Source organism: Danaus plexippus, chromosome 24, assembly GCF_018135715.1.
Source record: "Danaus plexippus chromosome 24, MEX_DaPlex, whole genome shotgun sequence".
Classification (NCBI taxonomy): Eukaryota; Metazoa; Arthropoda; class Insecta; order Lepidoptera; family Nymphalidae; genus Danaus; species Danaus plexippus.
Genome location: NC_083552.1, coordinates 84,547 through 101,713, shown reverse-complemented (window position 1 = coordinate 101,713; position 17,167 = coordinate 84,547). Strand labels below are relative to the sequence as shown.

General features: G+C 31.6%; 1 protein-coding gene across 1 annotated transcript in view; it reads right to left on the bottom strand.

Annotated features, from left to right (window-relative positions):
• LOC116775892 (uncharacterized) overlaps positions 1 to 8,275 on the bottom strand; it is a 131,377-nt gene extending 123,102 nt beyond the window's left edge. The window contains exon 1 of the mRNA XM_032668919.2: positions 8,025 to 8,275. Within this exon, the coding sequence (XP_032524810.1) occupies positions 8,025 to 8,082 (58 nt within the window). The 5' untranslated portion in view covers positions 8,083 to 8,275. The remainder of the gene's footprint in view (positions 1 to 8,024) is intronic.
• Between the last annotated feature and the right edge of the window lie 8,892 nt (positions 8,276 to 17,167).

Sequence of the window (17,167 nt, the reverse complement as noted above, 5' to 3'; positions counted from 1 at the left end):
TACGGTTATATCGTTATCAGGATAATGCCGCCATAACGGATACTGCAGACCGCGGCGCAGGGGAAGGGTTAATTCATTGTCTGCCTTAATAATTTGCTATTTAGGTTGGCGATGGGAGTTTATAAGAGTATTTTGAACATGATTTTTTCGATACTATATAATATATTATCGTTAAAAGCTCATTTTGTTGTGAAATAGACAGTTTCTGAATAAATATAACTCTTAGACCACTTCTATGCAAAATTTTGTGACAACTGGCTTTACATCTAATGTAAGTATAAACAATATTAAGTTTCTGAATTATGAAAAACTAACAGATAGATAAATATTTAGACAAAATATATTTAAGTTTCGCTACAAATATACTAAGTAGTTCACTATGTCTTCCGTCTGTCACGATATATAAAACCAAAACATATGTTGTGAAACGCAGTCGCACAAAGGAAAATAATAAATTCAATTATTCAGAGTTCACTCAAAATTTGAACATCAATTGATCTAATTAAGGCAAGAAGTCCGACCAGACGATTTCCAAGTCTAATTGTCTGGAGACTTGTCATAATTGAGTAGAATTTTTATAAAGCTCCGCGTGCCTCTGGAATCAATAAATATAATATTAATGTTTCCAATCCAGATAACTTTTGCCATAACTTTAAACATCGAAATCTTGTTAACTCAAATTCAACGTAAACCTTTTTTTTCCAAACTCTTTGATTTCTATTTCTGATTATGAGCAGACTAATCCTTCCATTAAGCGCTGTCATATCAAATCAGACCAGAATATATTTATTTATTTATCAAGGTGAAGATTGTCCAGTCGGCGATAGATTTAAAACAACGAAAGGGAGAGCACCATTGAGGAAAGTCGCTATGTACGAGTAGTGTTGTTTATCCTTAAGTAATATGTTGAGATGCCAAAAAGATTTATGGATAGTCTGATGGATGGGGCGGCCGCGACTTTGTTGTTGTGTTACTATAATTGAACGATAAGAGATTCTTGTACACAGACATCAGCTCTGAAAAGGGAAACGTGTATACTACACTCACGTCTCACATGTTGAACGAGGCGAGATTATTAAAAATAGCGTTACGTTACAAGAAAAGAGACTTAAAGATCGTTTTATATTACGATATACGAGTATATTCACCGTCGGAATGAAGTCATTTAATTAAAACGATTATTTGCTTCAATCTCCCGGGAAATGATCCCGCACTAATTAATACGTTCTAATCGAAAATAATTAACGATTAATTGGGAAAAATATCACATTAACGCCAATAACGGAAATTTAAGCTTTACGTTTGTGTATTAAAGACGATTTTGCTGTATTAGATTTCTATAATTGAGGGTTCTCAATAAATCGGCGAGGGGTTAATTTGTTGACTTGTGGAAAATCGAGATATTTTAGTAATTAAGCGATTCATCGATGTACCCTTATATCGTAACGGTTTATTTGATTGGTGCTCTGTAATCAACTACCCGTCATTGTAAATAGTTAGATTTGTTCAGTAACATTTACTTCTAGTCTCATGATACTCGTCATTACCATATTTTAAAGGTCATATCATTAATTCTGAGTCTTTTCCTGTTGTTTTAGTTCTCTCTGTTGAAAGTAATTCTGTAATTGTTGTTCTACTTATCGTCGTGACGTCCTCCGCGACTCAACTCCCAAGTGATATATGAATGTACCGAAACTCAGCCGTCGCTTGATGATTTCTCTAAAGCTCGTGATTTGCTAATCGTTCCGTCTAAGTCTTCACTTCATTTGCTAAGAGCTCCGACTAATCCACCTCTCTGTTGAGACGTTGTTTATGTCTGATATTTGTATTGTATTAATTAATTACTTTACGCTTCGTGTTTTGCATTTGTTTCAACTGTTTTCTTATATTTGTTTTAAGTAAAAGAGTTTTTTTATATAAGTACCTAGTACTAGATTTCTCTGTAGTATTAATCAGGGACCATAATTGATTCATTATTTGAAATTCAATAGCAGAATATGTGTAATTATGTTTGACATTTAGTGATGCTGCGCGTACGGAACGCGTATTGAGGAATCTTCACAAATTGACGTATTATTTGTGTGAGTCAGAGTTATGATAATATGTAGGATGTTTATTTTAATATATATATATATTATACATTTTCTATGACAAACATATTCTTGTACACTTTGTGTGCTTAAAGGAGGTACAAAGTTTTCGTTTCTCATATTAATATCGTATGTCAATATTTTTATATTATTCACATTATTAGTAGTAATATTTGGTTACTATATGCTAATGAAAAATGACAGCGCTTTAATAATTTAACTAACGACAAAACAGTAGCGCTTTATTAACAACAGAATATAAAAAAAATATTTGCTACTAGTCAATAAAATGTTGCCATGTCATCGTTTATTCGTCACCTTAATATTTAAACGAGCAACATTTCACAAACTAAACCAACACAATAGGTGTATAAATGCTTAATTCGTGTAATTTATATCTATCGCAGTTTCATTTGCGCTCAGCAAATCGTCCATCACACTGGAAGCTGTACTAATTGCATCTTCATCTCAGTTAAGACGCTATTTACTCTGTTAAATAAAGATTAACAACTATTATTAATTATACTTTTCAGGCGACATTTTTGTTACGGAGCCTGATGTTTGTTATTATATGAAGCGAACTCATTACTGCGCGTTTATTTCACATACAATTTTATATTTTAATACGAATAATTTTTATAATTTGTAGCAAAGCCACTGCAACTCACTGATTTTAAATATTGGATTGTTAGGTACACATATCCTAGCTTAAAATTTAGAGGCAAACAAATATATCTATTATGACCTTCACAGTTATTAAACATCAAACATTTTAACTCAAGTTTAAGTTCTTAGAAATGGGCATTTCTTTCGATATGTTGGCGTCATTAAAATGAAAGAATTCAAAGACGGAAAAAACAAGTGCGGTGATGTTGAAAGCCATTCATAAATAATCATAAAAACCTCAAGATGTTTACCTGAAAGCTGAGAGATAATTAAATACAAATACGTCACAATAAAACGGGCCCTAACACAACAGATGAAATCTGTTTTCGTAGTCGAATTCCTTGATACTCGAGATCTCTTCAAACAGAGCCTCCCCTCTCTTGTGAAGTGTCCTTCAACTCACTCGTGATACGACAATTCATTTAATTTATTCGACAAATAAACGAAATTGAGATATGATTTGTTACTGTGTTTTTGTAAATATTTACTGAAGCACGCGAGTGGTACGTAACTTTAATTATAACAACTTAAAAAATAGCGAGCTACTCTCGATGTAAGTATCAATAACCGTTATAAAATATAATTCGCTTCGTTTTGTTTTATTGCTGAATAGAACATTTTTAATAATAAAGTTACAAGTCTTGTTGCCTTTTGCAATATTTTTGTGTAAAAGTGTTCACTTTTTAATTTAAGCAACGTCTCTGTGTTCTCGTACCTAATGAGTTCGTTGTGTATTAGTTATGCGCCGCGGGTTGTCCTGTGATGAACGCGGGTTCATTATTCACGCTAAACACCTTCATTATCGTTTTTGCCTAATTAAACAACTGACAGAAATATTGTATTTTAAACTTTAATTATTCTATTCATTAAAGTTTTCATAGCTGGAATATATTTTAGTAAATTTCTAACAAAAAATTTGATGTGAGATTTAATAAAATTATTTAAAATATTGTATCATAAGTAATAGCACACTAGGGACGCTCTGATATCAATTTCTGACACCACTGTCACACCCTTGTCTTTATGTGTAATTATTTTCTCGATTATGGTTTCGCTAACGGATGATCGAAAAATTATCTTATTTATTACCTACGTATTATTTATCGCGTTAACTTACATAACATTACATCTTCATATTAATTTATAACGTAATTCAATGATTCAAGTGCCCCTTTGATGATCTATAACTAAATTGTTTACAATAATGATCACTATCTCATTATAAAGCAGTTTCGAGTCATCGCTTTGACACAAGTTAATATTAATTAGCACTTAGCTGTTCCTCCGACGCGCTAAATCGATTAACGCCCTCACAGTATTAACCTGTAATTATTGTAATTATGCAAATATCAGGACGTCATCTGGGAACACGGCCAGTGATCAATTATAGACATGTTGAACGAGAATCTTGTTCGAGTTTCTTATGATTATGTTAATGTTAAGGGTTTTGACGTAGGTTGATGCTGGAGCGAGTGGAACGAGCGGCCGTTAGGAATTTTCAACCCTTGTAATAAAAAAAGCTTTTTATGGAGTCCGTATAGAGCAATCCCGTCTCATGTCAATTTGAAACGTTCATTGTAATACAGGTGTCAAAACTCATTGCGGAATTTGTGGAACTAAAAACATATTTAGAGTGATACGAATATACTCCAGTGTTATTAAAAGAAGTTTTTTTATGAACGAGAATGTTCGTTAACTTCATTCTCAACATGTGAACCTCGGTCCCGAGCCGCTCGGAACCGTCCGGCATATAATATTTATACTCTTATATCGTCACGGCTTGTGTCGTAAGTCTGAAAATTAATTATTTGTCAACTCCATTTGCACGAGGGTTCATATTCAAGCTGGAAGCATTGTGTCTGTGCTAAATCACTCTCAATATTCCGTATTGACAGTTCTTAAATGTATATATTATTTAATAAAGCCTTCGCTCTTCGCAGCCTCCATCCTGATTCCGCTATAATACAAAGTATTATAAAGCCGAACTATTTCCCACGCTACTACTCTTGTTATACTATCTTTATACAATTTTAAGGGATTTCAGTAAACTTAGTACGATGAAAATTGACTCTTAACATAATTAGTTATTTAAGAATAAAACTGAACAGTCGGAAAAAAAGGAGATCCGAACTTGTAAGAATTGTAAAATGGTTATAAAGACAAATAGACATTGTAATTTAATTTTATTTTATTTTTAATAATACTAGAAATAATAAATTACCTGTCATTGCCTAAGTTCTGATATCAAAATTGAATAAATATAAGAATACATAAGTAAGTTATTGATGAAAGCCTCTTCATATAAAACATTCCCGGCGTATGTGTGTAAGTGAATTCCCGAACTCTGTTATTGCAATTTCCCACCGTTTCCAGAATTTTGCTTCTAAGTTATTTTCTGTTCCGACAGTTGTTGAGACGTGAATATTGTATTCGTATTTTAACACTATTTTATCTCAGAGTTTATGAGAAAATTTATACATTTATTATGTCAGAAACATTATAAGTGGGGTATTATTTTAAAGAGAAAAATGAAAATTAGTTTGAAGTAAATCAAAATACTGAAGAAAATGTCTTCTTTAATAATTTGCTAATCATTTTTATTTGTCTCAAATCAGCAAATAAAGAAATGTCTCACTATTTGATACTGAGACAAGGTTACTTAGTATATAATACTAATAATTTGGTTTGGTAGAGATAGGTGCTTGGGCGGTGGAGATGAGCGTTTAACACGCGTAAGATAGGGCCCCTTAAACGTACACCTGATCGCAAGTCCCAGGTACTGTAGAAGTTCCTCTCCCTGCAACGCGATGGACCCGGCACCCGCACGGTGAATCCATGGAATGCTGAGAGGTTTCGTCTCATGAACAAAAGTTTAATCAGTATCACTTAAACTATAAATAAGTTTATTTTAGCAAAACGAATCAAAACAAATAAATCTGTGTTCTTGTATGAGCTTCGAAGGTTATAATTGATTTATTATATTTGTTAAAATAAAATAAAGTGAATTCCAAACAGAATTCACCAATAATATATAGTTTCTCTATGACTTATTGTTATAGTATTTGTCTTTGCATTAAAAAGGTTACAACATGAATACAAAGTGTGTTATAGATATAATTGATTACACAATATTTAATACGTATATTACGTTAGTAACCTTCATCACAACAACCAGCTCCAGTACAATGTATCAGGAACTGTTTTAGCTAAAGGATCTCTCACGAGGGTATGACAAGGGTGAGTCGTGTCACAGGCGTCTTATGACTTGTTCTGATACTGTTTCTAGAATGACTATTATTGTAAATTAAAATCACATACAGAGCTCTATATAGCGAGAGTGTAATATATTAATATAAGATTTGTTATACAAGTTCGTGGACTGAAACGTAGTCGAAAGGACACGTTCGTGACGAGGGTGAGTGAATCGGGCGTGTTGTGACTTATTCAGATGTTATGTAACATTTGTGTGAAGAGGATGTGTGTGGTTATATGGAAAAGATTTTTAATATCGAGCCGAGGACATATTCTAATATATAAATCAGAAATTTTATTTAAATAAAGTAGGACTATATTCTATACATTTGTAAGTACTATTGAGTGTGATATTTATTCGAAGATTTCTATGTCTTTGAAAACATTATATCATTAGGTACTTTAATTTTACTTCTACTTCATTAAAAAATTACAATAAATATGATGTAATTAATGCCTTTATTTCAAGACATTAGAGCTAATATAAAAATACGGCTTGTATTTTCTGAATAAAATGTGCACATGAATCTGTATGCTCTTTTATTTACATGAAGCTGTGCGGGTGTCACTTAGCACTTAGCAGTGATCATCCGCATCCGCCTAAATCCAATAAACAGTTTTAATTAATTCCACCAATAAACTGGCGTCTGATTGCGGCGTTCAATGAAACAGAGCGTTTCAACGAATGAGATAACGTTCATACATTTCAATGATCACTAATAATTTGATCGAGCAAACTCGTAAAATTTTAATTAAGCTCAAATCACGGTCACAGATACATTTTCATTTATAAAACGATTTTCATCAATCACACTCATAAAATATTTAACTTTACTAATTGCTTTATTATTATAGATGTCACTTTGTTCGTAAAAAAATAGTTGTATTCATCATAAGTTACGTATGTAAATATGCAGATGACACAAAGTTCATCTCCTCATAAATGAGTTTCGGGGTTAAAGTATTCAGAGTTCACAGTTGTTTCTTTCTTCGGAGCTAATGACGCGTCACTCGGACCGGATTACTTTAATGTCATATAAAAGTTACTTGTAATATTTAAAGATCGTTATTAAAGAAAACTAGACTTTATCTTTATAAGGATTCACTTTAATTTACAATGTAATCATAGAACGCATTGTAATCATAGAACTGAGGTATAAAGCTGGATTTAGTACAGTTTACGAAATATATTTTTTTAAGTAAAAGAACAATCAATGAAAGGGAAATAAAGCGAAACCTTTAACTCGAGGTATTGTTTTCTATAAGGTCCTAGACAAACAGAAGCTTGAGTCGTTTTTATTACAATCGTTATAAACGAACTCTATTTATGTAAGAATAAAGGGACCATAAAGAAAGGTTGTAAAGGAAATTAAAATATAATAAATTATCTTCGGCTCATTTGACGGAAGCCGCGGGGCGCCGCTAGTCACACCCATTGTTATGAACAAAGCCGCTTTATTTAAAAAAATAACTTCACTTTGAATTATGATGTTTTTATAATCAATTGTGTTCGAAAACAACAAGCCTAGTGGAGCCTTTGTCTTCTCGAGGATATCAAAGATTAATGGTCACGGAAGACGTTTGGGGAAACTCACGATTCATAATTATGGTTCGTTTAAAATAAATGTATTTTCATTAAAATTAGTTTTTCTGACATGTATAAACACTTAATATCTGAATCATTTAAGTTTAAGAGGTCGTAATGTAATTGTAAAGATGCAACAAAACGTAGCAGAAAGTTTATCCCAGTCTTAAATATTATAATTTAATTTAATATGGCGTTCTCATTAGTTAATTCAAAACTAATAGTCATCATTTAATTTAAGACTTGTCTATAATAATTAAGACAATTTTTTTAAGACACTTAACGTCCGCTCGTCTATTTAATTGCGACATAATTTCTCACAGAACTTCCTAATTAAACAGCCCAATATTAAAAAAAAAGTGAGGCCACGTCTAAATTAAAATTCTTTTCATAATAAAATGAATTAAATTATTAAAAAAAATAAAACTCACCGTCAAGAAGAAACAGCAGACGGAAAATGAGGTGACAAATCCTTTTCATCTTTATCATTTAATTTACGTCTTCTAATTAACTCGGCGAGTGATTCTCCTCTCAGTGACAAACAAACATACAACGACACAGACACAGGGCACAGTATATGAATATTATAATGGTGATACAAATATTATCATATGTTTTGTAACTCGCGAGTTGTCTACTGACACAAGGCGAGCTTCACACTAGCGACGTGCGACCGCGGCGAGGCGTCCACTCTGACTGGCGTAGAGTCTACGTAGAGGCAGCGTAGACCCTCTACAACGCTGATCGCGCTACGAGAGTTATCCCGCGCATACAATACTGAATACACTGTTATATTTAATAAAGTTTTTAACTTAGCATTGGCGCACGGCTTTACATCATATATTGTTACATTTATTATTAACTTCAATAGTGATTGGGCTCATTTTGAATTCATTTGTTTCATAAAAGGTATTAATATATTTCAATATTAATTTTATTTTTCTACTGGAACTAGAAAGAATAATTCATTAATGTTCACAACTATTATTCTACCTTTATTTATGTTACCTTCTTACTTACTTTTGTTCCGCTTCTTCGATTTATATTTTGTTTTCATGTTTTTAAGATCGCCAAATATATGCATATCTTCTGCCAACACAAGCGCTATCTGGTGACAGAATGTAACATTGTATCTGTGACGTATCAAGATGATTTATAAAGACGTTCTGCAAAGTATTTTAGGTTTAAGTTAAATTAAATTAAATATATATTATATATTAAATAAATTTTAATACTATTTAGTATTTTCCAATAGCTTCTTTATTTATATATTTGTTGTTTGTGGATTGTAAAAGAAAAAAATTACAAGACTTTTATATATTTAGATTTTGAGACTAGAAAAAGTATGAAGACTTTTGAATAATTTATGGAAAAGTGTGACAAATGTCTTATTAACATTTTAAAATAGAAACAAGTATTCTGTTTATATATTTGAAACATTACAGTCAAGTAAATGAAGTTACAATCCGTTGGAGGGTTATAATAATAAATTACAATCGATCGGCTTAGAGAAGATTCTCGTCGAGCCTTCCTATGGAGCCTGACAGTCTCCTCACAGACGCCACACTTGATACTCTTCAACATCCTACACATATTAAGAGTATGTCCGTGTTCGGGATCCCTTTACTCTTAATCTCTCAATAATTGTAATAACAAATTTCAAATGTTCATAGAACTCGAGATTTCTTATTTTTTTAAATATTTTATGAGCATTTAAATTGTTATTAAGACTTACAATAAAGGTAGTATTGATCAGTAACAACGTTAACACTTCATCCACGTCCCGAGTCTTGTGTGACCCCAGCCTAATGAGGAGGTCGAACTCACTGAATATTGCTTTACATTGTAATAATATTTTGAAATGTTTTTTGTCTTGAAACTTCGCTGCTTTTGATGAATAAAATTGTAGTTTTATTATATATAGGAGAATATCTGTTTAAAGACGTGTTGTTCCCTGTTTCTTTATTAAGTTCTAGATACAAAAAAATGTAATATTAAATGCTAAAAATTTCTAAAGAGACTATAAATTATTGAAAAACACGTATATCGTTTATAATAATTATAACGAGTAGGGCTCGAGCAACATATAGTTGTATTTATAAGTACCTGTATTTCAATAACACTTGGAATATAATTTAGCAATAAATAACAACAAATAGCAACTTTATTAAAAGTTGGAAAAACCACATTTTATTTAACAAAATTTTAATAAGTAAAATGAGATTTCATCAAACATTGAAGCCTTTTAAAACATTAAATTAGCTTGTTCAGTAGGTGGCGTGTTTTAGTTGTATAAACAATGTATTTTTACGCGTGGAACGTGCACCATCATAACTCGCCTGTCTTTAATATATTCCTTATAGAACATATTTTTGGTCCAAATTTAATTATATTTGACAAACTTTTTAAAGAAGATTAGTAGTTACAAACATAAAGAAAGATAGAAATATTTATATTTAAAAATTTTAATCTTTTGAGATAATTTTCGATAACTTTTTTTACTACAACATCGCATTGATATAACAACATTGTCTATCGCTCATTAAGTTATTTCAATAATCGTTTTATTCTTCATTTCTAGAAGTGAGAATTTATTAGCTAACACTTAACATAGTTTCGGGTCTTTAACTTTAAGTTTCACGAATCAAACCAATTTTAAACTCGGATCCTGGACAAGTTGTGTGGATTATTGCACATGGATAATTCAAAAGTGTAATGTGATTTTTTCTCAATGGCGTCATTCTATTCCAGCTTGTGAAAGTATATCATCGACGTTTTGTGACATAGCAATAAGATGTATGTTACGTACGCGCTATATATTATAAAATAAATGAAGATCCCCGAGCAAGATCGTTGTATGGATAAAATATCATATAACGAATGAAGCCGCTGACTCCGCGGAACCAACACCAAGCCATGTGAACCAGAAGATTCCTGATACCACACAAGCTATGGAATGGGATTGCTATCCTAACATCGGGGCAATCATGTAGTCTTAGGTATAGGGTATAAGTTTTAATGTGTAATTTTTATTATAAAATACATATAAGTAAGTTTCGTAGTTTTCCTGTGAACCTCCGGTTGCCACCTTATATAATTTGTATGTAAATATAATGTTATGTAATAAAAATGTAACACAAAATTATAAAAGTCTAAAGAGTCAAACATTTAGAACGTTTCCCGATATGATACACAAGATACCTGATATTTGTTATGAAAAAATAAATTTATCGCCCACGAGGAATGGAACTTATCTAAGAACATAAAAGGTTCTGACTAGTGCTTAAGCATATTTCTAGAACCAAAAAAGTTATGTTAAAATATTATAAACAAAAAAAATATAAGTTTTATTTCAATGAATACTCGTGAAAATCTTATATCTCATTATTATAAACAACTTAAAAAAATATGAAAAAAAATATTTATGAACTCTGCTCCGGTTATAGTCATTTTTTTTGAGTGTGTCTTCTGGAAATCATATAGACTATCACATGCTGGATTCGCCAAAAAACCGCAGAACTGAATTGATTTACAAAACAGATTTTACATTATCATAAAATATACTACGTGGCAGGTGTGGTCCCACACTAGCTATTTTATTGAGTGAGTCTGGTGTATGCAATGCCAAAACTTTTTAGCTAATTAATGAGATTAATTAATAATTATTTTCAACGAAATAAAAATAAGCCTTGATGAAGCGATAATTGCCGCATGTCTGTCGACGTTTCATCCGGCGTTCCTCAGGGAGATACTTCTTACGTGTTCATAATGATGTTTACTTTCTCTTTCTTGTTTATGTTTTAATCGCACACGCTCCATGCGTGGAAAATTTTGATAGAAGCTCCTGGTATCAATTTTAATCTCAAAAATTAAACTTAATGAAATTTAATTTAATTATAATAAAACTAATATTTTTGGATTATATTAGCCGTTATTTATTATTTTACAGCTACATAGTCCCGTCGTTTCTTCTCATCTCTCCGTGATCACGGTTGCAGTAAAGGAACCGAAACGTCGGGATTATGTAGTTCATAAGATAATAAAAGACGCGTAGTATCCGAAAAGCTTTGCTTTATTTAAATGAGGACACGTGAAAATCTTAGATTTCAAAATTTTATTTAACCTTAATATTATAACATTTCTTACAAAGCATGTGTGAAGTGGCTTGTTTAATCCAACTGTTTTTTTTATTTTTACTTTCTAATATTGTTATAAAGCGTATCTCGTTTTGGTCCTTTTTTATGTTTCATATGTATCGTGAATAAATCTACGTTCAATTACAAATAAAGTAAAATAAAATTAAGTGACAAACAAAAATATTTTCCTCATCTAATATGTAACGATAACAAATTTAAATTTATTATCAGTTCTATAAGCCAAGTCACGTTAAAACACTTACAACTGCTACGTTATAACATTTACCATCCGGCTTATTCATTCGTGTCTAGTTTCGTAGTAATGAAACATGAGTACATTGAAAATAACTATTCGGCCATCTTGGATATTTGGACATATTGTGTGCAGGGCGACGTCAGACATGTAAATAAATACGATTAATATACCATTTCAGCTAAATCGATAAGGATTTCTGATTCAAGTGAATAAACGTAGTAACATGCATAGCAATACCATAATAAAATATAATTGAAATAGTATTTTTTATTACTACTTATTCCATATTTTAGTAGTACCTAAAACTAAGACATGCATTTAGTTATTGCGCTTAAAAATCCGTCTGGACGCCATTACAGAATAAAAAGTTGTGAATTACATTGAAAGGATGTGCTTTTGTTTCACTGGAGAAAGAATTTTAAGATTTGCAAAGAATTTTAAGGCTGGTGAATATTATTAAATTGATCTCCATCAATCTTGAGTGAAATAAATGATTTTTATATTTTTTAACTAAATAGTTGATAAGCAAAGGCTTTTGTATAATCATAACTATAAACAAAGAAATAAAACTTCTTAATAAATCAATTTGTGTGTTTGTATTCCATTTTTCTTTGTTCAATTTTATTCACCAATATTCAAGCGGAGAAAAGTGAAGGCAAAGGACACTCACTGTCTTTTCTTTAAACGTTTCCTTCGTTTCGTTACACTTCTTTTTATAAATTTTCGGAAAATGGTTTCAATTGCGGACTTATCAAACTTGTAAAGTTTCAATATTAAAGCAATGTTACTTAGTATATCTAAACACCGGTGACTGTTAATACTTTTAGAATTGTAAATATTTGTAGAAGTTCAAAACTCCGGTTGAGTTTTGAACTCCTAAAAAAATTTATTTTGTATGTTACCCGTCATTAGTATAAATACAACAAAACAAATACATTTTCAGCCGTCAAACCTCCTTCAAAGGTAGAATGTTTACGTTTTTACATATTTCTGATTCCCTAAAATCAGCGGTTGGAATACCGTTGCGGTAATTCTTGTAGAAATGACTTTGAGAATGTTTGAGAGTGGAGATTTAGAAGCCTGGTTCTTCTTTACATTTGTTTAATTATCTGTATCATATCGTCTTGACAACATTTTATAACATTTATTTGGTAATTGTTGTTATAATTGTTTAGTATTGGTGAACTTATTCTATAATCAATTTCTTAAACATCGAAGCAATTTAGCTTCTTATTTGTGTTTTTATCATAAAAATTATGTCAATTGACACGTTCGCATATCTGTGACGCTCTAAAAATATTTTCTGTCTAAGTTTTTGAATTCAGTAACTTTTACTTAATACTAATTGTATGTAACACGTATATTATGAGATACCAATCACAGCAAATTAAAAGTTCATTTCAAATTTTAATAAACGTTGTTTTACCATCCACATAGCGTATGAAATAAGTTCACCGGACGGTCATTATTTTTTAAATAAATGTTAAGATTTGTAGAATATCTTTACAAAGGCTGTATTTATTGACTTCATCTTGTATATGTACTTGGTGACTTGAACAAGAAGAAAGAAGGTATAGTTTGTGCTAGCTAACATACAAAAGTTTTGTTTAAAGAGTAGGAAATAGTAAAAACCCAGTGTTTGATGTTAAAATCAACATAATTTTGTTATCAAACTTCAGGAATGCGTTACTCGAGAAGGAACAAGAGACTTTTAAATATATATTTTTCCCGTTGAGAGGCCAAGATACCGACCGCCGGCATAGTTATAACCCCTTAGGCACAATCATGCCGTCAACCGAGTATAATTTTTCACTTCATTGGCTGTTTTGTATAAGTTGTCGAAGCTAGTGGAGGGAGCTCCAATGAAGGTGGCTCCAAATATCCATAAAGAAAATTGCTTGGTACTTCTATTTACAACTGATCCAAACAGATACAAAATTAGAGTGTCACGCCATTCGAAACCTCTGATCAATCTTAATTATATCTGTATCGACATATGAGGTTACCTCCTGTATAATCAGGAGCTTCATCATGGAAGACGAATATGGAACTCAGCAGGTTGGGATGAGATGTAACATTTCTTTACACCTTATACATGGTGGCTGGTTGGTTAAATGAATATGATCAGGCTAAAAAGCACAAGCATTCCTCAAAATTTTCATTTCCAAAAAGAGAGCCTTTAAATAGGTAACCGGGTCCTGCAAAAGAACGTCAAACAACGCTTGTCGTGGTTATCTTATTCATTATGGCGCAAATTTTCTGCTCAACCTTCTGGCAGTAGAGCTCATACGGAAAAGGGGTAAGCAATACTGCTTGCTGCGCTTTCTTTCCAAAATTCTTGTCTTGACAATAGCAATCACAGACCACGTCGCTTACGTGACGTTCTTTTATGTCAGAGATCCACAATAGATTGTTACCATACAGTAACTAAAAAAACTAATACTTGAGCAAATAGTGTTGATAAACAGAGAAAATAATAGGGAAGACAATATACCACCTTGCGGCACCCCAACTTTGATATGTCTCTTAAAATCAACTTTGATAAGTTTTAAAACAATTCATTAAAAACGGACACTTTACGTGCGGCCATACAAGAAACTATGATACCAGCCAATGACTGGTTGAAATGTGTGGACAGAATACAATATACAAGCAAGATGTCAAAGTAAGATATCAAGCGAGATTACAAGGTATTGAGGGCATTATTAAAATCAAGCAACATTAATGCCGTAACTTGTCAATTCTCCGTGCATGCCCTAATATCTTCAAAAATTTTGATCAGTAATCCTGCTGTCATCAGTGGAAGGGAAATTACTAAATAGGTCGTGCTTTGATAGGAATAGGCTTTATAGGGAGTGAATAAGATGCTCAAAGATTTTTGATAAAAAAGGATGAATAGTAGCGGAAAGAGAGTAAAACAACTGGATTTTATTCTTTTATGAAATGAAATAATGTAGACTTCTTTCCAACTCGAAGGAAATTGACACATAGTTATTGAATTGTTGGATATAGAAATGATATTCCCGAGCAGGTAGAGGTCTTGAACAGGTATTATAATTATACGACGAATGGCATCAGAATCAGAACCAGATCGGAGCTTACAGATAAAATATTCTTCTTAACATCAAAAAGAGAACCGCTGATTATTCAAATCAGAATAGTAAAAATCGTTATTAAATTTCTTACTATGGCCTACTCCAAGGGATTCGAGAAAATTCTGCACCCTTGATATGTGTTTTTCCTCAAGTATATAATAATAATTGTGGCGTCGTGGATTATTTCTACATGACATGACAGCAACTTGATCGTCAATGATTTCCAAACCAAACCTTGTCTCTCACAGTAGCATCTATAAATTGAACTACAGTAGGTTTTGGTTAGTCACCTGAAACGTGGCCCAATAGATGGCATGATTTAATATTGGCCAGAGAAAAGTTAGGCACATTAAGATGTGCTTCAACAATATTTGTTTCTTGTATCCTCGGGTATTCCATGAACAAGTATCATTTAGCCTCTTTTCTGCATTCTTTGCCAGGTTACTTCTTTGAAGACAAAGTCCACCTGAGATTATAAAGTATGAGAAGCAGACAGAATAAATGTCCTAAAGGTACTAAATCCCGTTCACAGTAATGTAAATGAAGCAAGCGAGCACGAAGCCTTTAGAATCTGCTGGAACTCATTCATTCTGGTATTGCGTACTTTGGTATACTCTTGGCGATTAAGGACTCTTTAATAGAATCCATAAAGTAAACATAAGAATAGATTTTAAGGAGATGTTTACTGGTAAACACTGGAACTCACTGGCTTATGTAACGGTGAATCAATTATGTACATAAAATAGAATTTAAATATATTTCAAATTTAATTACGACAAAAAACAGTTTGATCGTCTCAGAAGGTCTAGAGAAAGATTTCAAAAGCTATAATGCTGTTTCTCTGAAACTGTACGGGCAAAGAAAAACATACAAACCTGGTTGTGTTATGAGACCAGTAGTTAGCTCTATTCAATCTCCGTGTTACAAACTAACGAAGTTTTTACATCATGTATTGATAACATGTTTATCAGCAAGTTTTGTGTTTTCTAGAAAAATCTCTTTTGAGTTTGTGGAGTTCATTAATAAATTAAAAATACCAGATGATTATATCTTAGTATCCCTGGATCTGGTCTCATTGTTTACGAACATACCAAAGGAACTAGCACGGAATATAATTAGTGATGACTGGCACGATTCTAGAATAATAAAAATTCCGAAGAACATTCTGTTGGAGTCAATACAATTTTGAAATTGAATTTCATCTACACAAGTTAAAAGAAAAAGTTGATAAATGGGAACAGTATCAAGTAGTTTAGAAAGTATCGTGTGAGTGTGGAAAGTTCTACAAAGGAAAAACTAAACAAAAATTAAAGAAAAAACTAAATTAACATAGATATGACTGAAAACCGATCAATATACTTAAAATAAACTCTACTGTGTTATCTGACTACCATTTTAGCACCGAACACAATTTCAAATTTGACATGGCAACCATTTTGGACATTGAAGATAATTGGTTTTAAAGAAACATTAGTGAAATGATTCATATAAAAAGAAATAATCCGATTAACCTAAGAACAGATACAAATAATTTAAGAAGCATTTAGAATGACATTTTAAAAATGACAGCTAGAATTTGAAAAACAAATAGTAACTAGATATCCTAGATGGCGCCGTGGTAGTGCTATAGCAAGGCCATTACCCACTAACTGGGTGGTTAGTATTGCAGCTAATGTCATTGTGATGGTACTATTCTGTGACAGTTGGTAGAAAGTTAAACTGTCATAAAGAATTTTTTTGTTAATTTCACAATGTGTACTAATAATTTATATATTTAAAAAATAATATATTTTAAACTTTGAGCTAGTATGATAAAGGTATGACTGTACTATAAAAACTCTTTTGACATACATATATTGTTGTATACGTAGGTTATATTTTTATGTTTATTTATAGTTGTTGAGGAAGTCTTAATAAAAGGACAAAACGTTCAACTAAAATCAACACGTAGTTTGAAATTATTTGCCCTGAATTCCTGTGATCAGTTTTAGTTATATAAATATATATATATATATGTATGCTAAGTATTATTACATAGACAATAGACGTAACATAGACGATATTTTTTATTCAAACATCATTAATGT